Raw genomic sequence first — 27,254 nt, 5'->3', positions numbered from 1 at the left:
TTCAGATCAATTTAAAAGACTCCTGAGTAATCCCTTCAGTCTTTCAAATTATTCCTTTTTTGTGAGGGAGTCTTGTATTATAAATGAAGACTGAGCTTGCTTTTATATTTGGATCATCCAAAAACAAAAATCTTGTTACCTAAATTGCAGGGAAGAATGGAGGACTAATGGAAATAGAAATTCTTCATTGCCATTATGTAAAGGACATTATGTAAAGGACATTTTGGAAAGGACTGTAACCTGAGGCAAAATATTTTTGCTAAGAGGAGGTAAATGGCATGAATATATATCCTATAGCATTTGTTGACGGCTGTTATTCAAAGTGTCTAACTGTCTGGAGAAAGAACAGTTGGACCTAACAGTGCAGCAGAACACTAAAGTATCTTTTTAAAACATGGCTTTATGAAGGTGCATTTCAAACCAGTGAGGAAAGGGAGACTTAAATAAACAGTGATGAGCCAGTTCCTGAGCTGTGTGAAAAAAACAGCATGCTATCCTCACCTTATTCTTTACGTAGATGGGCACATGGTTCGAAGATTGAGATGTAAGAAGGAGCCATTAAAATATTAGGAAAAAAAGTAATTTTATTTTTAAAAATAATTATAGAATAAGATTTTTAAAGCGTGGTAAATTGAGGGGTACCTGACTGGCTCAGTTGATGGAACATCCAACTCTTGATCTCAGGGTTGTGAGTTTGAGCACCAAATTGGGTGCAGAGATTATTTTAAAAAATCTTTAGGGGCATTTGGGTGGTTCAGTTGGTTAAATATGTGACTCTTGATTTTGGCTCAGGTCATGATTTCAGGGTCATGAGATCCGGCTCCATGGTTGGCTTCATGCTAGTCATGGAACCTGCTTGGATTCTCTCTCTCCCTCTCCCTCTGCCTCCCACCCTGCGCTCACACATGCACCTGCTCTCTCTCTCTCTCAAAAAAAAAAAAAAAAAAAAGATAAAATATTTTAAAAAATAAAATCTTTTTAAAATTAAATAAATAAAGCCTGGTAAATTGAGATGGCATAATGGAAAAGATTGATAAATTTGGCACATAAAATAAAAAGGTATGTATAACAAACATACCAAGGTAACAAATTGGAACAATATTTTTAATTTGATGGATATATATACATATATACACATACGTATTATATTAAAGAATGCTTTATATATGAAGACCAGTTATAGATCTATAAGAAAATGATTGATAATACCCAATACTGTTAACAATGTGGAGAAAGAGACTTTTTAATTGACTATTGGAGGTATATCTTCAATTTACACAATGTTCTATGTCAAATATATTGCAATAAAAAACAGACCCTGGGTGTTTTGCGGTTCCCTGGGTGGCTCAGCGGTTTAGCGCCTGCCTTCGGCCTAGGGCATGATCCTAGAGTCCCAGGATCAAGTCCTACATCGGACTCCTTGCATGGAGCTTGCTTCTCCCTCTGCCTGTTCTCTGCCTCTGTGTGTGTGTGTGTGTCTATCATGAATGAATAAATAAAATCTTAAAAAAAAAAAAGAACGAGATCATTGGAGATGATGAAAATTTGACAGCTTTTTGGAGCACAAGAAGGCATTAACCCTTCCTTCAAAAGGGTTTTAAGCCTATTCTTTGATCTAACAAGTTCACTTTTAGGAGTTCACCCTGCATATATACCTGCACAAACATGCCAAGATATATTAAATGAAGATAGCTCTACATAATGAAATACCATGCTATCAACCTCTCTCTATTGATACGGAAAGATGTTCATGTGATATTGTAATAGAAGAGAGTAGTATATACTCAAAAATAACAGACATACATTTCTTTTATAATATGTTTTTTAAAGTCTATTTGCCTTTCTTAAAAAACCTTTTATGTTTAAGGGACACTCTAATGGGTTGTGAATTAGAATAGGCTCCTTCCTCAGACCTACTGTTTATATTCTCTGGTGCTCAAAAACGACTGATTCATCTATAAAGCTTCATATCAAATAGTGACTATTCAACATAGTTTTTGTTAAACATTTTTTTCTCTTTTTAAGACCTATAAGTTTCATATTTTAAAAAGGTCATATTGTCTTTAGCAAAGAAGATAGCTACATGCACACACAGATTATTTAGACATTTCTTCAGCTGCTTTGTTATTTTTATTATAATATTTTGTCAGTATTTCTTTTCTCATATTTAATTATACTTATAATAATCCTCCATCTGAATTTTAAAGTTTCCCAAAAACAGACATTACAGTTTAAAGAGATTACCAAATCCCATTTGTCCCTGCATTAGCTCCACTGTACTGAATTTTACCTTGTGGGCAACCTAGGTCTCATCAGATATTCCTTACCAAGTGTTTGGAGAAGGTATATTATTAGGACACAAATTTATTTTGCAGGTGACGATACACTCCTAAACCTAAAGGTCATGGTTAAATAAATGTCACAGAAAGCCTACATGAGTAAGCTCAAATAAACATTCATAAATGAATGTTAATAAAATTCAATTATCAGCTGCCAGATCCTTGCTTTCCTGTTGTTGCTGAAGGTTAAGTTACACTGAGAATAAAAGTGTCTTTAAGTTTCTGCCTGATTTACTTAATGCCTTTCCCAAATAGTCTTGACTTTGTGATATTCTCTGGGACTTATAAAGGCAGCAGATAGCATTTTTTAGTACTAACCTCTGCTGCTTCAGAAAAAGTTTAATTTTAAATTATAGCAACATTCTGTTAACAAATATAACTGCCCATGTGTAAAAATGAAATGAGGGGAAAATATAATAGGTGATTTAGAGGAAGAGAAATGAATGATGTGAAATAGAAAAATGAATTATATTTGCTTAAAGTGAGATAATGCATTACACATATGGACAGCTAAAAAAACAAAAACGGTCATTGGCTCCAACTGTCTCATGTTATGGATGAGGATCAGAACTGTGGTCTTCAGTCTGCAATTCACTGGTTCCCACTGTACCACGATGTGTCTACCTGTATGCACATACTTCTGCATGTGGACTTTATGTTTCTAAACATGCCTACTATGGCCCAGCAGTTCCATTTCCTAGGCATATAGCCAATATCTGGATGAGTGCTTATGTCCACCAAAAAATATGCATGAGATATTTCATGGCAGCATTGTTCTTGATAGCCAAAATCTATAGGAAGGAAAGAAGAAGAAAGGGGGGATCCCTGGGTGGCTCAGCGGTTTAGCACCTGCCTTTGGCCCAGGGCGCGATCCTGGAGTCCCGGGATCAAGTCCCACATCAGGCTCCCTGCATGGAGCCTGCTTCTCCCTCTGCCTGTGTCTCTGCCTCTTTCTCCCTCTATGTCTATCATGAATAAATAAATAAAATCTTAAAAAAAAAAAAGGGAAGGAGAGGGGGAAAAAGAAGAGGGAACAGGAACCCAAATATAAATCAATAATAGAATGCCTAAATAAATTGTAATGTATTTGTACAATGGAATATTCCATAGCTCTTTTAAATTAAAAGACTGATTCATAGGGCCATATGGATGAATCTCAAGAAGTATATTGTTGAATGAAGGAAGCAAGATGCAGAAAAATATAGAGTGCATGTGTTTCTTTATACGTCTGTTTGTAAGCTTCTTGAGGGCAGGGACCGTTAGTCTGCATGTGTAGATCTCTAGCATCTAGTGTATTATCCAGCAATGGAACATGTGATCAGTATGTATTTATTTTGATGGCAAATATATGATAGAGAAGAAGATACAGGGAAGCACCTAGTATTTTTATAATGAGAAAAACAATAGGAAATATAGGGAACAATTCTTTATTTCCTGTGTTTATTCCAGGACACAGCATACAGAAACCTTAAATTTTAATACAGTATTAACTATAACTGACACTTGGCTGGATGTGAACAGGACTAGACTATGGTAATATTTCAAACTGTTTCAAAGCAGACATTGCCAATGGAACCTATGATTTGATCCCAGGATTCATTTAACTGTAATATCAAGTACATGTCATAGTTTTTAAAATTCCTATTTCTGGCCTTAAAGGGGAGGAAGTCTTCTCAGCTCCTTTTCTTATTTCTTACTCAGTGCAACATGAATGCTAAGTTAATTGGCCAGATTCCAGCATATGGATACATCATGCTTTTGAGGCTTTGTGCCTTGAGATCTAAATGAGCTTATATTAGAAGGCATTTTCTGACTCCTTTTCTTCTGGCATTGCTGAGGTTTGGGCCACTCTCACCATAATAATAAAACATTACATTTCTTCCTTTGGGCATGTGTTTTTCTTGGGGACCACCAGGAGGTAAGAGGATAGACCAAAGTAGGATTTATAAATACTACCTATTTTTTTTTTTTTTCAAAATACAAAATCCCAGTATTATAGGTAATGCCAACAGTCAGTCACATTGGTGGTATTGGTTATCCCTAGTGTCCTCCAAATGGTAAATTCAGGTTTTGGAGGGTCCAGTGATCTTATGCAAATGGTAAAATTTCAGGGTAGAATAGCAGGTCAAGGAAGTGTGAATTATGGATCTTTTGGGAGATGCCACTATAATGTTATAATAAGGCCAGCCTTTAATAGTACTTCATTTCTTCTTTCCTAAACACATAGAGTCCTTATGATCCTCTTTTGCCTGCCATTTGTACCTGAGGCATTGATTGTGTTAATGGTGGCATTACAGCCTTTTACTCTTGAAAGTTTATCATGTGGAAAACACCCTGAAGTCTGAAGGAGAGGCACACTCCTGTTTGAAAAAGATGTACCCTACTAATTGTAGATTACACAGGCCAGATGAATTCAAGTCCTGGGGAAGCCACAGGAAGAAATAATCAATTTGCAATCATCTATAGAAGCAGTGGCTACTGAGCTGCGATTAATGCAGTGTTGTGAGCAGCTAGTTGTACCAGAGCAAGTTCACTTTGTAAATACTGACTGATGGGATTTCCATTCTTCCAGTAGGACATTTTCATCAACAGGGTAAAGAGACATGATCCTAACCATTTAGGTGGGTGGAAAATAACATCTGATGGTGATATTTTTTCTAAGGGCATTTGTGAAGTGCTGAACATGCAAAGCTGAGATGAGAAGATCCTATTGTCCTTAATCTTTACCTGCATTACCTTTTTAAGAAGTCTGTTCTTTTTCACTTTAACACTTTTTTTTTATGAGAGGTTAAATTAAGTGCTCAATGATTTCCTATTACTGTAATATCTAGGTGAGTTCTGTACAGCTTGTTATTATTGCAGCTTTCTGGAAACATTGTATTATAGCTCAGGGAAAACAAATTTTTTGTTCTTACCTTTCTTGCTGGTGTTACCAGCCCAGAGCACAACTTTGGACCCCTTGGACTCTTTGTAATCAGAAAACTTTTCGAATAGACAAGTTAGCTTGCCAGTAGCACTTAGATTTCATGTGATTTTAAAATGTAAGCATGTATGAAAAGAATTGATGCAATGACATTACAAACAGATATCAAGAATGTCTACCAACCTTTTTGTGAACTTCTCCCAAAATTCACAGAGGCAGGAGGTTAATTCATGTGGAAATGGGTAAGTTCACATATAATGCTTTCATTCTTTGTCGTCTTGCCCGTTTTTACCAAACCCAAGAGTTGCCCCTTAGTGTTCACTTGTGCTCTGAGCAAATACCCGGCCATTATCAGGCAACAGAAGATTTGGTCAGACTTTCTCTTTCTTTCTTTGTTTCTTTCTTTGTTTCTTTCTTTCTTTTTCATTCTTTCGTTCTTTTTCTTTCGTCTGTCTTCCTTTCTTTCCTATCTTTCTTCTTATTTTTTCATGAGAGACTCAGAGGGAGAAGCAGGCTACCTGCAGGTGGGCCAGTGCAAGACTCAGTCCCAGGACCCAGGCATCATGACCTGAGCCAAAGGCAGATGCTCAACCACTGAGCCACCCAAGTGCCCCTAAATTTTCAATTGTTCTTTAAATTTCATCAGTGAACTGAAATGAATCTTCATTTGTTATTGACAAATTTTAAATTTAGATATTCTGAAAATTCTTGGGGAAAAATGTTTTACCTTATTGGTCTCAAATTAAAATGGTTTGTTCTTGATTTAACATCTATTGCTTAAAAAAAAAATCTATTGGGTAGCCCCAGTGGTGCAGTGGTTTGGTGCCGCCTGCAGCCCACGGCATGATCCTAGAGACTCGGGATCGAGTCCCACGTCAGGCTCCCTGCATGGTGCCTGCTTCTCCCTCTGCCTGTGTCTCTGCCTCTCTCTCTCTAGCTGTGTCTCTATGAATAAATAAATAAAATCTTTAAAAAAAATCTATTGCTGACAGATATAATGAAATCCTGGTATTGAGAGAAAAGACATCTCACATGGAAAAAAAGAAAAGATATACTCACAAATGTAAACTCTAAAGTGATAACGTTAAGTTTTAGATAAAAGCTGGTTGAAAGGGCACCTGGATGACTCAGTTGGTTAAGCATCTGCCTTCAGCTCAGATCATGATTCTAGCGTTGTGGGATCAAGTCCTGCATTGGGCTCTCTGCTCAGTGGGGAGTCTGCTTCTCCCTCTCCCTGTACCCCTCTCCCCAGCTTGTGCTCTCGCTCTCTTGCTCTCTCTCACTCTCTCAAATATATAAATGAAAAAAAAAATCTGGTGGAAAATAAATCTCAGTGAGTCCCTGAGAATTGTGTAACGGTCTTATGTCGATTTCTTGCTTTGCAGTTTAACTCAGCTGCTAAGCAGCTGATAGAATGGGATAAGCCTCCTGTGCCAGGAGTTGATGCTGGAGAATGTACCTCAGCAACAGCCCAGAGCAGCAATGCCCCAAAGCACTCTGATACCAAGAAGAACACCAAAAAGCGGCACTCCTTTACTTCCCTCACCATGGCCAGCAAATCCTCCCAAGCATCCCAGAACCGCCACTCCATGGAGATCAGCCCTCCTGTCCTCATCAGCTCCAGTAACCCCACAGCGGCTGCGCGGATCAGTGAGCTGTCCGGGCTTTCCTGCAGTGCCCCTTCTCAGGTAAATCATACAAAGGTATGAAAAGAGGTTGGAAACAAAGTAACCTACCCACAAACATGTTTGTTCACTAGCTGGAAAATGCTATTTATTTTTGCCTTCAAAAGATAGTAATTTTCCTTTTAAAAAAAAAAAGAGAGAAAATAATAGCTCTCCTGGGAAGCCTTTTTTTTTCTTTATTCTGTAGATAGAAAAATGGAGAAGAGAAAACTAACCTGAAACTACTCAGTCATTTTCAAAGGAAGGATCAGAAATTACAAAATGATTTAAGTAATAAGTTTCAAGCAACTGCTTAGTTTTATAGAACCTTGTCTGTCATGGGGCTACTTTGGAAGATCTTGCCAACTAAAATTTTATCTTCATCCAAACTGAAGATGCTGTGGTTGAAACTGATAGTTGACAGTTGCTTTCATCTGTGTACCTTACCCTGATACTTAGGCTTCCCAGTAGGAGTTATAGAGAAAAAAAAAAAAAGAAAGGACATGAAGAAACATTTAATTTAAATTAGGAATTAACCATATTTTTTAAAAAACCTCATAAGTTCATCAAGGCTTTGAACTATCTTCAGAAGTAGCTGCACATTATTCTTGTGTTAGTAAGAATACACAAGGTGATTGGAAACACGCATGCAGTCAGCAGGCATTTATTGAGTGCCTCATTGTTAGACCCTCCTAGGCACCATGTACACTGCAATAAGGAGCTATAGGACTTCCCTATATTAGGCCTTCATTCTGGACTATAAAATGAGCTCACCTAAGTCACAGGGCTACTATAATTATCCAGTTAGATGACAACTATATTTTTCTTCAACCCAAAGGTCAGAGAGCCCAATCCAAAGCAGTCTGTCTGAAAGAAATTTCTTTCAAGTCTCATATTTAATTTTTAAAATTCATGCAGATTTTACATTCTACTTTGTAATATAGCTGTAGTTTTTTTTTTTTTAAACACAAGAATTATTTCCTTTAAAGAAAACAAAGAAACAAATACATAGTCTTGGTCCTCAGAAAGTTTTCAGTTTAATTAAAATGGCTGTTTTGGGCCACAGAATAAATATGTACAACATAGTTTTCGTTATTCCTTGCCAATTTTATTAAAAAAATTTTTCTCAAAAAAAATTTTTTTTCTCTCAGCCTCATTTCTTTGACCTTGCTCCCTTAGATTCATCCTGCATGTTGTGAGTTAAATGCATTCATTTTCTGAATAAGATTCTGATTTGTTGGTGTTTTTTAGTTGGTGGGGAAATGAAGCTTTTGATCTTATGAGGGAATGAGGATATACAGACATACCTCACTAGAACATAAGTGTGATGAAGGGAGAGGTCTTTGTTTTTTGTTCACCAATATATCCCAAATGTCAGACATACAATAAACACTCAGTAAATATGTATTGAATGAATGAGACACTTGAAAAATAGGTAGAAAGGAGAGCTATGTTACTTTATATGTAACTAATTGTACCTATGTGAAAAATAAGCATGGGTTATAGATTGGAGTAAGGAATACCAATTGAGATCGCTCTGGAAAGGTTCAAAAGATTTTTGAATAAGGTTCTGATGGAGGTGGCTAGTAAAGATGGCCATTCAGTATAAGAAAATTGAATCATTTGTGTTTTTTATTTGTGACCTAGCAACATTTGCACAATGATGTTTTGTTAAAATAAAAGGTCTATTTCTGGTAAGATAGTGGCAACTCAGAATAGGAGTTGCTTTAAAGAAAAGACAGTAATCTTTTGGCATTAGAGAAAATTAAAAGAGAAAGGAGGGTAAACCTAGCATTTATTTCTTTTGTAGAGAACTCAGCAGTCAGGTGTGAGCATGTCTGACGCTGCCACACCAGAGCTGGGAATGAAGACTATAAAAGTAGAGCTATTTTTGTTTTGGTTGGAGTAGCTTAGGAAACAAGGCTCTCTCTGTGTTCCATTAAAACAGCTTCCCATTCAACTGTTCCAGCCCTCCTCTTGTATTCTAATTCATTCTGTTTTAGGTGGTAATGTGTTGCCTCAGGGATAAGTTATTTCAAGAAGCCGATGGGAGATGTTTCAAGTGCTGCCTGGCTTCTCCAGCCCAGGTTTACAGAAAACAATTCCCTGTCTAGCTCACTGTGTACATTGGAGGGAACCACAGTCCATGATCAAGCAATACGTGTGTGTAGCATAGGTGATGGGCAAACACTCTCCTACCTGTGGAGATCAGTGTACATGGAAAGATGGCTCATGTTAATACTGTTGAAAATAGGACTGTCCTTTTTCTCTGCCCTGCAAAGGACCAGTCAAGAGATTTGACTTCTCCTGCTCTGACCCTTTTTCCTTTTCTTTCTTTTTATTTTTTATTTTGACAATGCTGAGAAGAAGGATGTTTTATTATCCTGACTTGGCCAATTTTCTCTCTTGCTTTTCCTTAATTAGGTTTGGTTGCACTTAGAAAATCTGAAGTAAGGAGCCCAAAGAAGTGAGTGTTCATTTTTCTATCACCTGAATGGAATCCACATGTAGGTAGTCAGTGATGGTGTGATGGTGCTTTTCAGCTCACCTTTCCAGCATGGGGGTAGAACCTTATCCTCGTGTGTCTATATGGAATTTAGAGATCTCTCCATGACATCCAAATTCTAGTCAGCAGGATGGGGAAATGGACAGAAGAAAGGAGCAGAGGGCTTGCTTGCTATTACATTTGGTGACTATTGAGTGAAGGCAGAATTTTCAAATACCTAAATTGGGAAATTATTTATAGACTGTGCTGTCCAGGTGGGTCACCAAAACAAATATGCACAGATGTCTGTGACATCTGTGAAAGCAGATGATGCTCTAAGTAAATAAGCCTTTTTGTCTTCTTCTCTGTCTCCACTCATATTTTTTGGTCTCTGCCAGCTGCAGGAATGCTTCATAATATTAAGTGTTTTTGTGGCATTTTTTTGAATTAACAATGGCTCCAAGGGAGCCAGAGGTGCACCCACTCATTTCCATTTGCTTTCCCTACCTCTTTCCCTCTCCACAGAGTCATTGTGGAGGAGCCAAAACTAATTTGCAGTTCCATGAGGGAGAGAGAAAACAGGAGAAAGTTGTTCCCAACTCTGGCATGTATTCTGGGCATGCTCACTGCTCAGCCAGTTTACTTGTGCTTTAGTCATTCTCTGGTGACTTTTATTTCTTATTTTACTCAGTATTAGGAGTGGCCCTGTGTTGGCTGGGGTTTGCAGAAGTCTCAGTGTTCACTGCTTCCCTCCCGTGTCCATGATAGCAGACACCTTAGAGGGCATCTGGTCCAGCTTCTCACAGGCTGTGAGGTGTTTTGTCTAAGACCATGAGCTCGTTAGCAATTAACTATCTTGACTCCCAGTCTGTGGCTTTTAGAGAAACATTGATCAATCAGGAGATCATTCTTAGATATCTATAGGGTCAGGCCCAGGAAGCTGTATTTTGGTGGGTTTTTTTTTCTACCCCGAAGATTCCATAACAATGACATGCACTTTGAAGTGAGCTTCATTGTATCTTCTGAGAAAGACTCCATCTTTTATGTGGTGCCAACTTACAAATGTTCTTGTGGTGTGTATGTATATAAACAGATTTATTCATTAAAACAGCTAAAGGCCATTGGATTTTATCCTAGAATGAAAACTCACTGTACTTCCCATTAAAAATTGATTGGAAATAGGCTCTGGTTCACAGGAGAGACAAAAAAGGAGGGTTTGGGGAGAAATTCTTGTTAGGGCATCACTTGGATCTGCTTAGTTTTAAGCCTTTGGTTGAATTAGTATCTGAGCGAACAGGTGTGGATGTGATTTTAAAAGGACATGGATTCCATGTATAACACAGATTTATTTGTGAAAATAAATTGTATGCTGTGATGCTGGTTTTCCCTGGCCTTGGTGAGGCCTAACTCAGCGGGGAAACTCAAGTTTCCTTCGGGCCTCTGGGAACTAATCTCTGAGCTTTTCTTTGTCCTGATAATCTTTTTCTTAATTTATAGGAATTGAGGGAACTATGTTTGGGATTAAGTTTTATTACAAAAGGCCCTGCATTGTTGGAGTATCATTGTTTCCTTGGGGAAACAAGGCACCAGCCAACCACATTCCTTTAATAGTGGAGGAAAATTGCCCCATTTGTACAGGAACCCACGTGCCTCCATCTGCAGCATCAAGTGATGACAGCATTCTGCAGTTGGACTTGATATGCAACCTGAGTGAAATTGATTGAGTAACTGAACACAGGCAATGAAATGGCCTGAATAACTCAATTTCTTTATAGTAAATTAATCTTGGATAGTATCAGGGATAAGACACCTTTGAAAACAGCTAATTTTGCTTGACATTGTTCCTTTAAAGGTTTTATAAATAATCACCTGCTCTAGGCATGTCTAGGCAGCTGCATTTTAATTATGCATCCCCACTGAAGAGTAGAAGTCATGAAAAATGATCCTGAGAATAACAAAATACCTTAAGCACTTCACAAAGATTTGCATATTGATAGACAGGTGAGTATTCAGCCACGACCTACCTTCCCAGAATCTTCAGGAGAATTGCTAGTGGGCTCCTCAAGCATCAGACTAACCATCTGAAAGGTCAGTTTGGTTCACAGTGGCATCCCAAGTGAGGCAGCATGTCATTGCAAAAGCCAACAGCGGTTGAATTCTGTATGTAAAACATCACAGTGGCCAGTACTTATCACGTGACCACCCAGTGTTGAGTACCAATTAGGTCATCAGTAAATGTTGATTGAATAAACTGAAAGAGTTTCTGCCTTCCCCAAATCATAAAAACTTAACAGATATTATTTTTTAAAATTATAACTTATCTCCCCAAGGTTTAGTCTGTACAGTCTATTATAGTAAATGTAGTTGTCTTTCAATTAACTTTTTTTTTTTTTGACAGGTTCATATAAGTACCACCGGGTTAATTGTGACCCCACCCCCCAGCAGCCCAGTGACAACTGGCCCCTCATTCACTTTCCCATCGGATGTTCCCTACCCAGCTGCCCTTGGAGTGAGTACAGCCTCTCTGGTCTCTGTTTCTCTCTTAGGTATTTAGTCCCATTAATCTGGCACACCCACCTCCTAACACCTGCAATTTATATTGACACTTGCTAGGTGGGGGTGGATCTCTTTCATCTGTTATCTCTGTTAATCTTACAGGAAAAATGAGAAGGTTTCTTGCCTACAGCCTGCATAATTTTTAACAGTAAGGATCAGTGGCCTGAAGCCATTAGAAGAGTTCTATAGAATACTTTTAATTTTCATTAACGTTCAGCCTGATTTCCCGAAGGCTTAACCTAAAATTTCTTTTTCATTTCTTTTGAGTTTCTAGACTTTACTTATTTCTTTCAAAAACACATTTATAGAAATACTGAGGAAACAGGAATCCCAAAAGCTAAGCTGTTTGCTTTCAGTCACATGATGAGTCGATTCCAAATCTCCATTTATGATTCAGCTTTTGGTTTCTTGTCTTCCTCTACGATAGCTGCAGCTTTGCTGCCTTGGAAGCCTCCCTCAGATTGTCTTGATTTTCTTTGTGAAGACATAGCATCGTACAGAGTCTAAACACTAATTGCTTCACAATACCCTCATAGGAGGAATTAATAGGAGAAATGAGGGCAGCCAAGGGAGATAGATACATAGAAGAACACTATGGAGAGAAAATTAAAAGTGAAGAAACAAGCAGTTTCTAAACTCAACCTTACATAGCAGAAACACAGTTGTTTACATCCCAGTTTCCTGGGGCACCTGGGTGGCTCAGTGGTTGAGCATCTGTCTGCCTTTGGTTCAGGGCGCGTGATCCTGGGGTCCTGGGGTCCTGGGATGGAGTCCCACATCAGGCTCCCCACAGGGAGCCTGCTTCTCTCTCTGCCTATGTCTCTGCCTCTCTCTGTGTCTCTCATGAATAAATAAATAAAAATCTTTAAAAAATAAAAATAAATAAATCCCTGTTTCCTGAAGTTACAGGCAGTTGAACTACAAGGAACCAGCAATTGTGAGACATCTCTCATCCAGGCCATTGCTTTGGCTTATGTTCTCAGACTGTTTCTTTCAGTGCTAAATCAAATGAGAATAGAAAAGATGACCAAATCAGATCTCCCCAGTGGGCCCTGCCCCTATAAGTTGATTTATAGAGTCTCACCTGGCTATGATGCTCTCAGAGAAACAGCATGGCCCAATGATATGGCCACAGACTTGGATTGGAAGCCCAGCTCAGCCACTTACTTGTTTACATGACCATGAAAAGTTACTCAACCTCTTTAAGCTTCAGTTCCTCTACCGGTAAAATGAAACTAATACTATGTACTTTGAAGAGTTAGTACCATGCCTAGAATGTAGTAGGGGATGACTATTACTGATCTCTCTATTGAGGACTGTTGCAAGGTGGGCCTGTGATATGTGCGAATGCCTTGGAGGGCCTGCCTGGTCCATTGTGTTATGGTTTCTCTGCTCTCTGTACCAGGAATAGGGAGGCTTCTAAGCAGCTGGTTTGTTTTTAGGTTGTGCATTTTATATATGTTGTAAAGATTATGTTTCCTTCTGCTAGAATGCTTAGAGCCAAATCTGTACCCCCCTCCAACTAAGACCTCACAACATATTAGCACATTAGTCAAGATGTTGGCTCCATCTAGTTTTATTGTCCTCATGTTCCTTTTGTCTCACTTTACTTTGAAACAAGATGGGATATAAATAAATGTGGAGTTATTACTGAGCCTGACTTAGACTTTAGAAAACTTTTTATAGAGTTAAGCATGTTCTTGTATTTAAATGGAAGTTAATAATGTTCTGGTTAGGAGTTAAAGTTGTATTTTGTTTTTTTTTTTTTTTAATGTTCCCAGAACAATTACAGCTGCCTTGATAGTACCACTGTTTGGTGTAAGAAAAGTTGTGTTGATTCTTCTGGGTAGAAAAAATTCAGTTAACTTTTATTAAAATGTGGTTTTCATGAGATTCTGTTAGCCTCGGGTGTTTTGACCAGAGCCAAGTTCCATAATCACCCTGCCCTCCTTTCTCCAGAAAAGACTCTCCTTTCCTTCCTGCTCTTCTACCCCAGTGCATACACAACCAGTTGGTATTTCCATTTCCAGATGACTGCTTCACATGGAAAAATTCTAGCATAATTTCTTAAGTGAAAAAGGCTGCTTTTTCTGATCTTAGAAAAATTAATTAGTGGAAAAGACAGAGCTGGCTGAATTTCAGCCCTTGTGGGCTGAAAATTTTACAGTGTAGTAAAAGGCCAGTTGCTCTTCGCTAGAGGCACACTGTAGGGCAAGCCAATGGGACAGGTCACAAGAGAGTATGAATATACAAAAATTAATTTACATTCAACCATTTCATCCTCAGATTATATAAGAGAAAGCCTGAATGTTAAACAAGAGGAAGGTTTATTAAACAGTATGTCTACTGTGCCAATTCCATTTAATGAAAAACTAATTATAAACAGACCTGTCTGTCATCCCAGGAGATGTCTAGATCTCAAAGTCCCTGGTAGGTTGGCAGAAATGTTTTGGATTTAATATGTTAGGTTTAAGTGGAAAAAAAAATCTCAGTAGCATGTACCCTCTATATCTTACATTAAAAATGGCAAGTATCCTATTTAAAATCTGAAATATTGGGACACCTGGGTGGCTCAGTGGTTTAGCACCTGCTTTTGGCCCAGGTCATGAGTTCCACATCAGGCTCCCTGCACGGAGCCTGCTTCTCCCTCTGCCTGTGTCTCTGCTTCTCTCTCTGTCTCTCTGTTTCTCATGAATAAATAAATAAAATCTTAAAAATAAAATCTGAAATATTTTCTAAGCATTTGAACACTGTCACAGCAATAGTATGCAGCTTGGTAGAAAGGAAACCATGTTTTTTGTGGTGTGGATTTATTAGGTAATAAATGCCAACACTAGAATAGGAAATGAAAATCATTTCTAGTATTTTTGTCATGAATTGAGACTTTGGAATCTTTTATGCAGAATGAAGTTAGGAGCATATTGTCCTATACATTTCACATATAACAGTTAAAATGTTAGATATCTAATATTAAGAGTAAAACTGGCATTATTTCTATCTAATGTAGACATCTGGCTATTAATAGTAATAAGGGATTTTTTTCCAATTAATTTTATGAAGGGAAGAGGGTGAGGATCTATGTTAGTCTTGTATTTCTGCACACGGGCAGAAGAACTCTTAAATAAGTGATTAATAATCCCTGATTCCCTGTACCAGCTGAGAGGTGTTTTAGCTGCAAGATGTCACAAGTTAGGCAGGTCAGTAAAGGCCATATACAGCCCATGGCCAACTTATAGATAGATTGCATTCCAAAAATGCGTAACCCTAACTAAAAAAATTTAACACGTACACACATAGTGTGTGTATTTAAAGAAGTAAATTAAATGAGGTCAGGTTCTCAGAATAGCCAATATGTACTTAGCCCATTGGAGCCCATGGTGGAAGGCTCAGTAGGACTTAACTGCTATTGTCAGCATCAGAGAAGGGCTCTGGAAGAAGGGTAATGAACTGCCAACCTCTGTAGTTTGAGAGGTACAAGTTGAGCCTTTGGAATTGATGGGAATTCTAAAAATCAGGACTAGGGGTAGGATGTGGCCAGAATGTTCACAGCAGCAGCAGAAAAGGACTCTGGCATCTCAGGAACTGAGGCCTCTCAGTCCGTATCATATTGTTCTAAGGGAGGTAGAAGCACAGAATGTTTTCTCATTTGCAAAAAGCTCATTGAGGATCTGTTAACGTCTGTCTGTGGAGCTGGGTGACAGCAATATAAGGATGAGTAAGACAGTTTTCTCACTTCAGAGTCTCATGAATCATAATAACAGCTTCTATTGATTGGGTTTGTGCAGTGCTTGAGGGCACCGGGAAAGGCAGCTTTACCTAAGCTATTATAGTTATAACTCCATCTCACAGATTGGTATATTAAGGCATAGAGACCTTATGTAACAGATACAAAGTCAGTTAACTAGCATTAGGTATCTCTTCTTACAAATCAAATCTAGAACAATAAATCCATAATTTGTGAGAGAAATTCCATTCTTGAGAGATTTTTAAAAATTGCCAAATTCTTCACTACATCTTCCCTTTGAGACATAATCATCTAAGCACCTATTTCTATTTTTTTATACATTCTTTAATTTTTTTTTCTTTTTCTTCATAGCTGTACCCACAACTGATGGGCTTAATTCGGTGAGCATCCAGTTGAAACTTAAGACTTAGGACCTTCCATCTTTATCTTAATTTTATTGAATTCTGACACCTAAGTTTTTTTTTTTTTTAATCACTAGTGTCAGTATTCTCACTTTTCTTCTTCCTACTCATTGTCATAAACTAAAGCAGACCATTTATATAATTGCACAAACACTGCTTTACACAGCGATGCTGCCGAAATTGCCAACACTCCTGACTTGAGGGAGCATGACCATGCAGCAGCTTCAACTGTTTCTCCCCTCAGCCTATATACATGCGTCTGAGTTCAGTACACAGGGAGGCTGTTCAGAGATGTTGATGTGTAGGGTGAAAGTGGGTTGATTGGAAATCAGATGTTTGGGAGAAAAAGGACACTGGCATTGGGAGATACCACATGCTATTTGCCCAGGAACCCAGAAATGCCCAAAGTCTCTCCTGCCAGTCACTCTTACCTGGGAAATGAAATGGGTGTGAGGGAAATGCACACCTAAAAGGCAATTGGAAAGAAAATGAATCTTTTATTGTCAGTTGAACTTGTGCCCCAAACTCCAAACTACTTTCTGGTGAGGTGGCCTGCAGCCCATGGCCCAGGCTTAAAACCTGCTGGATCTTGTCACCTTTCTTTAGCCACATTCAGACCTAACCACTCTTTGGTCGCATGAAAGAGCAAAAAAAAGGAGAAAGCACCAGAAAGGAGTGGTATCATCCCCATGTACTTAAGCTTTTCACTCACAATGTCCACTAGCAGTTGTGGCTTGTCTGACTTAGAATCCAGCCCTTTCAGAGAGGACAGTTCTTTTCTGGTGTTCATTCTATCAAGGGCTGCCCTAAGAGGCTGAGCCAAGATTGGAATCTATGTTATTTGAGCCCCAAAGCCCATACTCCTACTGTGTAAAGCCAATGCTGCTCTCAAGATCAGTAGGTCAGGGCAATAGAACCTGGAAATGGCAAAGGATGATTACTACACATTAGCAGACTACAGTCCTGTTTTTAAGCTAAATGTTATTCAGAAATAGTAATTCTTGCCTCAGACCATTAGCACAGACTATAAACAGAAGATCTGAATCTATAAAAATGTAAGGAGGAAGCTCATTTTTTTAAATACTTTTTTAAAGATTTATTTATTTATGATAGAGAGAGAGAGAGGCAGAGGGAGGGAGAAGCAGGCTCCATGCCGGGAGCCTGATGTGGGACTCGATCCTGGGGCTCCACGATCAGGCCCTGGGCCAAAGGCAGGCGCCAAACCACTGAGCCACCCAGGGATCCCCAGGAAGCTCAGTTTTAATATATATTGGAATAACTTCCAATTTTCTACATTAGTATTACTGTGCTGTGGCACATAGTTTGTAGACACCTGTGCTTTGATAATATAAACCTGCTACATTTCCATAAAATAAAATTATAAGTGAGCTGCTTTTTAAACCCTGTTAAGTTAGTATGCAATGTCTAGTGAAAATGGCATTTAAGTGCGACATTTGGTTCTCAACAATATTAACAAAATACTATTAGCAAAATATGATCTGTACTTCTTGCAGGTCTATAGATGTTTTTTGCTGCTGATGGAGATTGCATCTTGGCCTCTGAAGCCTGGTCTGGGCTGGACTATGAAATAATAAGCAGGTCTCTAGGTCATCTCCGGGTGAATGAAAGGCTGTGGTTTGCTCTGTAGAAATTTCAGGTCTTGCAGGATAGCAAACTGCCTGAAGCACAACACATAGTGAATTACCTTTTGAACTTCCACATCACCAGATTATTTCAGTTTAAGTTGTTTATAAAGCAACCCACAGAATTTCCTAGTCTGTCCCAGCCCTGGACTCACCAGAGCCCTATCATTTTACCAACCCCACAGGGCTGAACAACATCTAGGAATCTGATTTTAATCAGACTTTCTCTCTAGGTCTTTGTGTGCTTATGTTCCAAGTACACATGCACACACATGTGCACATTTCCCCAAAGATATGTAACCCAAGAGTGGGGAAAAAAATCTGCCCAATTTTATTAAAACTATTTCAACCACAAAAAAAGAGATAACTGCATTTTCTCTCAAGCACAACCTTTGGGATCTTTCAGAATATCCTCTTCTAAGCTGTATCTCAAATGACTTCTAAAAGTACTCTTTGTGAAAGGAATGTACATGAAGCATTTGTTTACTGTATTATTTAACTGTCTCTCTTTTTTTTTTTTTTTTTTTACACTTTGTTAACAGAATATGACATGTTTTTATCAGGTCTGTAGTTTTTGTTTTTGTTTTTGCCGTTTTCTTCTTAGGGCTAATTTAGTGCAGCCTCTGTTTTAATAAAGTTAAGATATTTCTTCTCCCTTCCCTTATATTCCCTTTCACTATTATTCATATTCCCCAAATGAATGAGAACATACACTGTTTGTCCTTCTCCGATTGACTTACTTCACTCAGCATATCAGAAAGGGAGACAGAACCTAAAGACTCCTAACTCTGGGAAACAAACTAGGGGTGGTGGAAGGGGAGGAGGGCGGGGGGTGGGGGTGAATGGGTGACGGGCACTGAGGGGGACACTTGACAGGATGAGCACTGGGTGTTATTCTGTATGTTGGTAAATTGAACACCAATAAAAATTAATTTATTAAAAAAAAATAAAGTTAAGATATAACAGACTATTTTAATTTCCTTTCCTCTTAAGAATAGAATTCTACTCAGAGTGTGAAGTGGATCTTTTTAGTTCTCTGCCTTGGGTACTATTTTAAGTAATTTCTAGGAGCAGTTCTTGTTGGACTCCTTGTGTGCTCGTGCACTGGTCTTCTTGTCTTCCTCCTTCCCACAGCCACACTGTTTGGAGATTGGGCTTTGGAAGATTTAAGTGGAAATCAATTGAGTGGTAATTTTACAATCTCCATATATTATCCCATGTAGAGTCTAGACTTGTTATCTTGCCTGACAAGTCACCGATGTGTTGTTATTACCAGTGACTGCCCAGGTCACATGTCCTAAGTGTTTTTACCAGGATTATCTTTGTTTCTCTCTATTCTGTCACTGGGAGGAGCCCGATTGGAATGAATGCTTGACCTTCTCCTGATTAAAGGTTTTGAAGACTCTAAGCCCCTGTATCTGCAATTCCAGAGTTGTAGCAAATCTTACGGCTGCCATGTTTTGTATGGAGAGCGTGAGTGATGTTCATGCAGTTCTAACTTTTTGAACTGCCCTCTGCCTTGTCCAAGTTAGTACTCTGTAAGCAGCTCTGCACCTCATTTATTTCTGCACTAAGTGTTCCACAGCACCTCCAGCTTCGGTATGGGAAAAAATCCTTCTTGAAAGTCATTTCAGCAAAAAATTAAATATAATATGTGAAACAGTTGTAACATATGTCTAGAATTCTGAAATTTTTTTCTACTCAGTGTATTGTGTTTCTGGAACTATGTATATTAACAGGCAGATGAAGCAAATGTTGATGAGATGTGAATTATTATTTCAAAAAATAGAAGCAAGGTGACTGTTAGGAACTATTTTAGAGACCGTTCGATTTTAGAGCCATTTATGCTTTCTTAGGTGCATTCTCTAGTCTCCTTATTTCTCTTTTGATTCAGTTTTTACATTTAGTGGTTCAAAGATTTGGGGAGGTGGGGGTTCAGGCAAGTCTTTGTGTGCCTGTTTTCCCAGGAGTTTCAGTATACAGACCCTAAAGAATCATCTGGGGTTTATAGATCAAAAAGTAACAATTGCTCCATTGATTTTCAAAAGGCATGGAATCCTGTAGGCAGAACCCCATTAGGCTGTGCCCATAAAGGAACCAGCAGCTTTTCATTGGTGTACTTGTTAAAGATTACCAGCCTTGATAGTACTAAATTTCAAAAGCTGGCAAAGTTAAGAAAAGAATAAGCAAAAATGGCAACAATAGCCTAGTGATTGTGGCTTGCTATTGTTTGGGCTTTTTTGGAAACCAGGCATCAAAGGAAATTTTCTTCTGAAAGAGTCGTTTGAGATATAGTGCAGCTAAATTGTTTTGTGTTGTGTTTAAGTTTCCAGTTACAGAAACAATCACAAATTAATTCCTAGCAAGCAGTGTGATGTTATAGCTGCCCCCTTGAAAAGCGTTGGAGTTCTTACCCAAGTCGATACTGAAAAATGCTATTAATCATAAAATTACATGCTGTTGTTCCATTTTTTTCTTTCCCCCTTCCCGAGCGTCCTTACTTACCTGTTTGCTGAAAAAGTTGCTGTGGCTCTAAGATCTTAAAGGAGAACAAGAGACGAGTTTTTTGTTTTGTTTTGTTTTGTTTTTTAAAGAGGCTTTCATACAAGGTAGCCTGCTGGTTCTGCTCCCTGTGGATTCCATTAAAGTCTTTTCCAATGGATTCCTGATTCCTCTTCCCTCCCACCTCCCACGAAAGATGTAAATAAATAAACTGTTCATTATTATTTTCTTTCTTTTCTGCCTCTCTTTCTCCCCCCTCCACTCTCATACCAGACGATGAATCCTCCTCTTCCGCCGCCCCCTTTACTGGCCTCCACACCTCCAGGCGCTGCTGCTGCTGTTACTGCTGTTGCTGCTGCTGGAGCTGCTGGAGTGGGACCGAGGCCCACAGCGGGACCCGCTGACCAGATTGCACATTTACGGCCTCAGGCTCGCCCCAGTGTGTAAGTGAAGATGTCATTTATTACTGCTTTAAAGTTCACTTCAAGCTAGGCCCAAACAGCAGAGGTAGAGAAACACCTTTCTGATAGGAGCTGGTGACAGGCTTATGGCTCACCAAAGTGGTTTGTGTTCTGCAAACTTACACCCAGTCATGCATATAATGAGGAAACTGCTGAAACAAAATGGGTCCAACACATGAGCTCGCTAGGCAGCCATCGTGCAGCCATCCCTTTTACAGTTTAGGGAAACATCGTGTTTGCTTCTTCATAATAGTATATGTACACGGAACCGCCTTTTTGTATAATTCCTGTTTGAGCTTTTTGTCTTCATTTTCGTTTCTTGCATGAGGATGCTAAGGAACAGGAAGGTATTCCCACACAAATCAGACTTAGAGGGAGCGTGCATGTGGAAAGCTGGAAATCCCCAGCAATAAGTATGCAGAAGAGCCTCATTGTCTCGTTCAAAGTTTACTGATGGCAGAAAAGAGCTACATTTTTATGGCCCCATCATGTGTGATTTTATACGCGGAACAGTTTAGAGCCCTGGTTAAAAAAAAAAGAAGAAGAAAGAAAGAAAAAAACTATTCATTGGTTGGTGTTGCCTACCTAGTTTCCATTGTTGGTGGCACAGTCATCTTGCACTGTGGGGTGGTTTTGCACTGTCTATGATCTGGACTTTTTTTTCCTTTTGACTTTTTCAAATTCACTATTTTTCCTGGCTGAGCATATGAAAGCAGATGGACCCCAAACCTCTAGGTTCAGCTTGTGTGTGGAAGGCAGCATGTTGTGCCTCCCAGTGGGATTTCATGCCATATGTCCTCATTTGGGGCTACTTCCCACGTCTAACAAGTGCCATTTGAAGAGCTCAGGTTTCCCGGTAGGTCCCTAATCCCCAGCAGCAAGCTAGACACTTTGGGAAGCTGGGTAATTCTTTCACACCCCACGAATACCATTTGGTTGGATAGTCACCTTCACACTGAGGGGGACCAGGTTGGCACTTCTTAATCAGGAAGGCCTCTGTCAATTGTAGGCTGCAAAAACTCTCTCAATGGCAAATCACCAGTGCTACTCACAGGTTAAACCATTACATTTTCTCTTTACACATATATGGAATATTCAAGACTTTGTACCAAGGAAGAGTTTTTGAGCATTCAGGGGCTTGTGTGCTACTCAGCCTGAAATCAAATATTCTTTTTTATTTTAGGTATGTTGCTATATATCCATACACTCCCCGGAAAGAGGATGAGCTGGAGCTGAGGAAAGGGGAGATGTTTTTAGTGTTTGAGCGTTGCCAGGACGGCTGGTTCAAAGGGACATCGATGCATACCAGCAAGATAGGGGTTTTCCCTGGCAATTATGTGGCACCAGTCACAAGGTATGGTCTTGAATAAATGGTTTACTAAGTTCTAAACAGAGAAGCTTTGTTCTTTCCCATGGTTTTCAGCCTATCCAAGATTCCTTCTCACACTATAATTGTCTGTTACATAGCCAACATTTAAAAAATTCATATCTCTACTTGCTGAAATCCCTTCTAATTCTCAAATTCTTAGCTTACTTTTCACATGAGTATATGTGAAATTATAGGTTTCAGCCAATAAATGTACTAGGTTTTAAATTATTTGCTTCAAGTTATATGTGAGAAGATCCAACTATACCACTTTCAATATTTTTCTGCTCAAAAATAAAAAATAACATGTTTAGCATCAACAAAAGCTATATTATTACATGTTTGTGTAACACTTCCTATATGCCAGGCAGGCAGATTTTGAAATGCATGTTACTCATATTAACTCGGAGTCCTTAAGCAACTTGTTGATGTAGTTGCTGTTATTATTCCCACTTAATAGATGAGAAAATGAAGGCACAGAGATATTAAATAACTCCTCTGAGACGGTACAGTGAAGAAGTGCTTAACCTAGGTGTCTAGTTCTATATTCATTACAATAGCTTGTTGATGACCTCAAAATTCTGAGTTTCTTTTTTAAAATTTAATTAATTGTTTAAAATTTAAATTCAGTTAGGACGCCTGAGTGGCTTCACGGTTGAGTGTCTGCCTTTGGCTCAGGATGTGATCCTGGAGTCCCAGGTACAGTTCAGTGATTTATAAGTCTTCTTATATAACACTCAGTGCTCATTATATCACATGCCCTCCTTAATGCCCATCACCCAGTTACCCCCATCTCCTCCTCCACCTCCCCTCCAGCAACCCTCAGTTTGTTTCCTATGATTAAGAGTCTCTTATGATTTGTCTCCCAATTAATTTCTCTAATAAAGTCAGAAATAAAATTCCTTAAATATGACATCGATCCTTCATCCTTCTCAGTTAAGGGTGATTTTGCTCCTCAAGGGAATTTGGCAGTGTCTGAACACAGTTTTGATTGTTACTATGGAGGATGTGGGAGGATGTTGCTATTGGCATGTGTTGCATAGAAGCCAAGGATGCTGCTAAATGTCCTATAGTACACATAATAGCCTCCTACCAAAAGGAATTGTCTGACCCAAAACATCCCTGAGGTAAAAAAAAAAAAAAAAACTCCGTTATAGGATAATAGGAAGAGCTTTAATTATACAAAATTTTCATTCCTTTTTTTTAAATTTTTTTTCTCAAAATTTATTTAAAGATAGCTCACCTTCTAGTCACTGAGGAAAGTAGCCTTGGAAACTGAATGAAAAGACCTATAATGGCATTGAGGGAGCCTCAGATTTTAACCACTGTGCTTTTAATAAATGGTCCAGGTTTAGCTGTGTTAAATCATTCCTCAAACACCCTGATTTTAAATAAATGGCTTAATGAACTGACATGTTTGTCAGCTGTTGGCCTTGATTTATAGGTTGGCCAGCAGCCTAATCAAATGAAGATCACTATTGTTGCAGATGGTGACAGAATGTTAGCTTTAATTTGACTTGCAGATTTTTAATCAATATAAACCTTCTTTTCTGTGTATGTTAAAATCTACATTCAGGATCCAGAAGATGGCAGATAGACCTTCCCTGATGAGGAAAAAAACAAACAAAAAACCACCATCACAACTGAGGGAAATAAAACAAACCAAGCCACAACAAAAGACTAAGTTAATGAAGGAAAGCATTTTCATAACCTTCAAAAACAAATTATTAAAAGTCTCTGGGGATCTGCTTACTTAGAATAAATTTTCTGTTATTTATCATAATAAATAATATGGATGTTTGAGTTAATGAAGTATTCTACTTTGTAGAAAGTTACAGTACTATACTATATAGAATATAGTAACTATACAGCTATACTATACAACTCTACTATGTAGAGTTATTTAAATGAATTTAGGATATAAAAAAATACATGACACAAAACTACATTGAACCTATTTTAATTTAATTTAACCTATGAATGCTTCTTTAGAGCTGTTTCAAGAAACTTTTACTGAATCAGGAGTATTTAATAAAGAATTTACATGCTAAAAATAACACATTTGGTGATCAAGGGCCATAGAAGGAAGAAATTCACGTGAAACCATAGAATCATAAGGTCTTCAACCTAAGCCTTAGGAATGTCTTCTCTAAAAGAAGAGATTTCTGCTGGGCCTTGAAACATACATGAGATTAAGACAGGTAAAGAGAAGCTAAAGAGAATATTGAAGAGTGTGTGCATATGTGTATATGCACATACATACATGTTCACAGGCACTCGTGTGATCTGAGCTGGGAGCAGGCAGAGAAAAGGGCCAAAAACGTGAGCAAAGCTATGAAAAAGTAGCAAAACTGCTAATGTTATTAGCAGCAATAGTAAACAAATCAACTTCTTTGATAGCTGAAGCAGAAGAATCCAGGACCTGGAAGGCAGTGGCGGGTGCTGAGTCTTGATGTGGAAAGCTGAACCCAGTAACCACTTATTCTTGAGCAGATTATGACGTGTAATGTTCTGTGACTCACAATATATTTCCAGACCTTTCTCTCCCTCAGGGCCATCTTTACTTTGAATTTGTGATTTTTACATTTTTTACAAAATGTAAAAAACCATCATTTCTTTTAAAATGTTCTGTTTTAAAACCCCAAGTCATTTTTCTTGCGTTTAATGTTTTCTCCCCCATTTTGCTGTTTGATTGGGCTCTCTGTCTCTGTCTCTGTCTTGGCAGGGCCGTGACAAATGCTTCCCAAGCTAAAGTCCCTATGTCTACTGCTGGTCAGACAAGTAAAGGAGTGACTATGGTCAGTCCTTCCACTGCAGGAGGGCCTGCCCAGAAGCTCCAGGGAAATGGTATGGCTGGGAGCCCCAGTGTTGTCCCCACAGCCGTGGTGTCAGCAGCTCACATCCAGACAAGTCCTCAGGCTAAGGTCTTGTTGCACATGACTGGGCAGATGACAGTCAACCAGGCCCGCAATGCTGTGAGGACAGGTAAGGGGGAGACTGGAATGGAAAGTACCAGGAAAGGGGCTGCTAGCCTAAACCAGCTCTTCTCCAACAGGTGTTGAGAAAAGCAGATGTTATGTTATGGTAATGAAGAACATTAGGAAATGAAGTAGGCACAGTCTAGTTAGCAGCACTCCACATCTGCTTATTTTGGCTAAGCCTGCCCAACACATTAATTCAAGCCTGATCTCCAGATTGAAAGTCTGAAAGAATCAGGCCAATCCTAAGAATAGCAATAGACTTGAAAATATGACGTCTGCAGTTAATACCGGAGGAGCTCAAACCTCACCGCTGTCAGCTGTGTGACCACGACATTGTACTCTACTAACTGGTGTGCTGATTTCTGATGAGCTTAATCCCAAATCTGTTTTAGACCCAATAGGATCTTAAATAACTTTCTATTTTCCATAGTGGTTTTGAAAACCTACCCAACATTCTTGGGTAACAATGGTGGGGTAAACTTGTAAATTCTATCAGAAAAACCAAAAGAAGGAAAATGGTTACTAAGGGAGAAGAAATGTATGTATGTATGTATTATTTTATTTTATTTTAATTAATTATGTATGTATTTATTTATTTTTAAGAAAAGAGAGAATCATTTTGAAAAGGCCTGGAGGCCAAACTAATCTGACACTGTAGAGTACCATCAAAGACAGGCTATGTCTATAAATATGTGGAAAGACCTTCTGTCTAACTGAACAGCATGGAGTTATAGCTAAGCTTCTAAGCTCTCAACAGACTTAGAGCTGATCTGAAAGGAAAATAATGTCTGGGGACCCAGCTAAGATTAAGTGCTTTTAAACCACCAAACATCCATTATTTATTGTAAAAATGCAATAGCAACCTTTCATTACGGTCTGATATAGTGAAATGACTCATGTTTTGGTGAGTAGCATTTATTATTAGAAAGTCGAACTTTGCTGTTTTCTCTCCTGTCATCTACTAGTGGCGGCACATAACCAAGAACGCCCTACGGCAGCAGTGACACCCATCCAGGTACAGAACACTGCCTGCCTGAGCCCTGCGTCCGTGAGCCTGCCTCATCATCCCTTGGCTTCCCCACAACTTCCAGTTCCAGTGGCAGGCCCTACCACCCATGTGGCTGCCGTCAATATGGGTCGAGTCAGTGCTCCCCTAGCTTGTGGTTCAGCTGCCTTATTGACCTCTCCGAGCATCACCGCTGCCTCTCTCGAGACTGAGCCCAGTGGCCGGGCAGTGACTATTCTTCCTGGACTTCCCACCTCTCCTGACAGTGCTTCACTGGCTTGTGGGAACAGTTCAGCAACTAAGCCAGACAAGGATAATAAAGTAAGACCAACGTCCCTCTCCTCTGCTTATGTTGTGTTCCATCCTTTCTAACTAATGAAAGGACTCGTTGTTCAACAATCCTTCAAGTGCTTACCATGTGTGAGTCACCATGCCAGGTGCTATATTCATGATTTTGTGCGTTGAAACACCCACTAGTTGCCAGGCCTTGTACTGGGTGTTTAGGGAAAACACAGTGAATAAGATTTAGCCATTTCTCCTGCAGCTTACGTCTCATGAAGGAATTTCCTTACCTCTTTAGTTAACTCATTTTTTTATCATTGTGCCATCCTTAATTCTTCCTCTTCAGTCAGTTCTGGAAAAAAAAAAAAAGTGATATATGAAAGGGTTGGAATTGTTGATCAGAAGTGTTATTTGTGGATTTATTTTTTCTTCAGTGTATTTAATTATAATCAGCATGGATAGTGTTCCTCTTGATTTGAAGTATGGGTGAAAAATGATTTCCTAAATCTATAGATCTTTTTTTCTTTAAGATTTTATTAATTTATTCATGAGAGAGAGGGAGAGAGAGAGAGAGAGAGAGAGGCAGAGACACAGGTAGAGGGAGAAACAGGCTCCATGCAGGAAGCCTGATGTGGGACTCGATCCAGGTCTCCAGGATCACACCCTGGGCTAAAGGCGGCGCTAAACCGCTGAGTCACCTGGGCTGCCCTAAATCTATAGATCTTTAAAAAAATCTCTCATTTGGGGCTGAATTTCAAAGAAAATATAAATAAAAAGCTGTGTTTGAAAGACTAACGTGTGTTTGGGTTTGGAGACAGGTGGTTTGAGACAAAGGAAATTGATGGTAATTGTGAACAGAAATCGAAGTGATAACAAAGTCTGGATAATTGTATTACAATC

General features: G+C 38.8%; 1 protein-coding gene and 1 long non-coding RNA gene across 4 annotated transcripts in view; one reads left to right on the top strand and one right to left on the bottom strand.

Moving 5' to 3' along the window:
- The window catches only part of LOC129515554 (uncharacterized), a 67,176-nt gene extending 46,529 nt beyond the window's left edge, over window positions 1–20,647 (bottom strand). The window contains exons 1-2 of the long non-coding RNA XR_008665597.1: window positions 20,529–20,647; window positions 11,436–11,569 (exon numbers count right to left, since the gene is read on the bottom strand). This is a non-coding gene — a long non-coding RNA (uncharacterized LOC129515554). The remainder of the gene's footprint in view (window positions 1–11,435; window positions 11,570–20,528) is intronic.
- The window catches only part of SH3RF1 (SH3 domain containing ring finger 1), a 184,557-nt gene that overhangs the window by 136,945 nt on the left and 20,358 nt on the right, over window positions 1–27,254 (top strand). For all 3 annotated transcript variants that reach the window (XM_055334459.1, XM_055334461.1, XM_055334460.1), the window contains 6 exons: window positions 6,648–6,950; window positions 11,810–11,920; window positions 20,532–20,701; window positions 21,903–22,073; window positions 24,811–25,070; window positions 26,032–26,393. In XM_055334459.1, coding sequence (XP_055190434.1) covers window positions 6,648–6,950; window positions 11,810–11,920; window positions 20,532–20,701; window positions 21,903–22,073; window positions 24,811–25,070; window positions 26,032–26,393 — 1,377 coding nt within the window. The remainder of the gene's footprint in view (window positions 1–6,647; window positions 6,951–11,809; window positions 11,921–20,531; window positions 20,702–21,902; window positions 22,074–24,810; window positions 25,071–26,031; window positions 26,394–27,254) is intronic.

The sequence above is a fragment of the Nyctereutes procyonoides genome, unplaced genomic scaffold, assembly GCF_905146905.1.
Source record: "Nyctereutes procyonoides isolate TBG_1078 unplaced genomic scaffold, NYPRO_anot_genome, whole genome shotgun sequence".
Lineage (NCBI taxonomy): Eukaryota > Metazoa > Chordata > Mammalia > Carnivora > Canidae > Nyctereutes > Nyctereutes procyonoides.
This window is presented reverse-complemented; position numbering and strand designations above follow the sequence as displayed.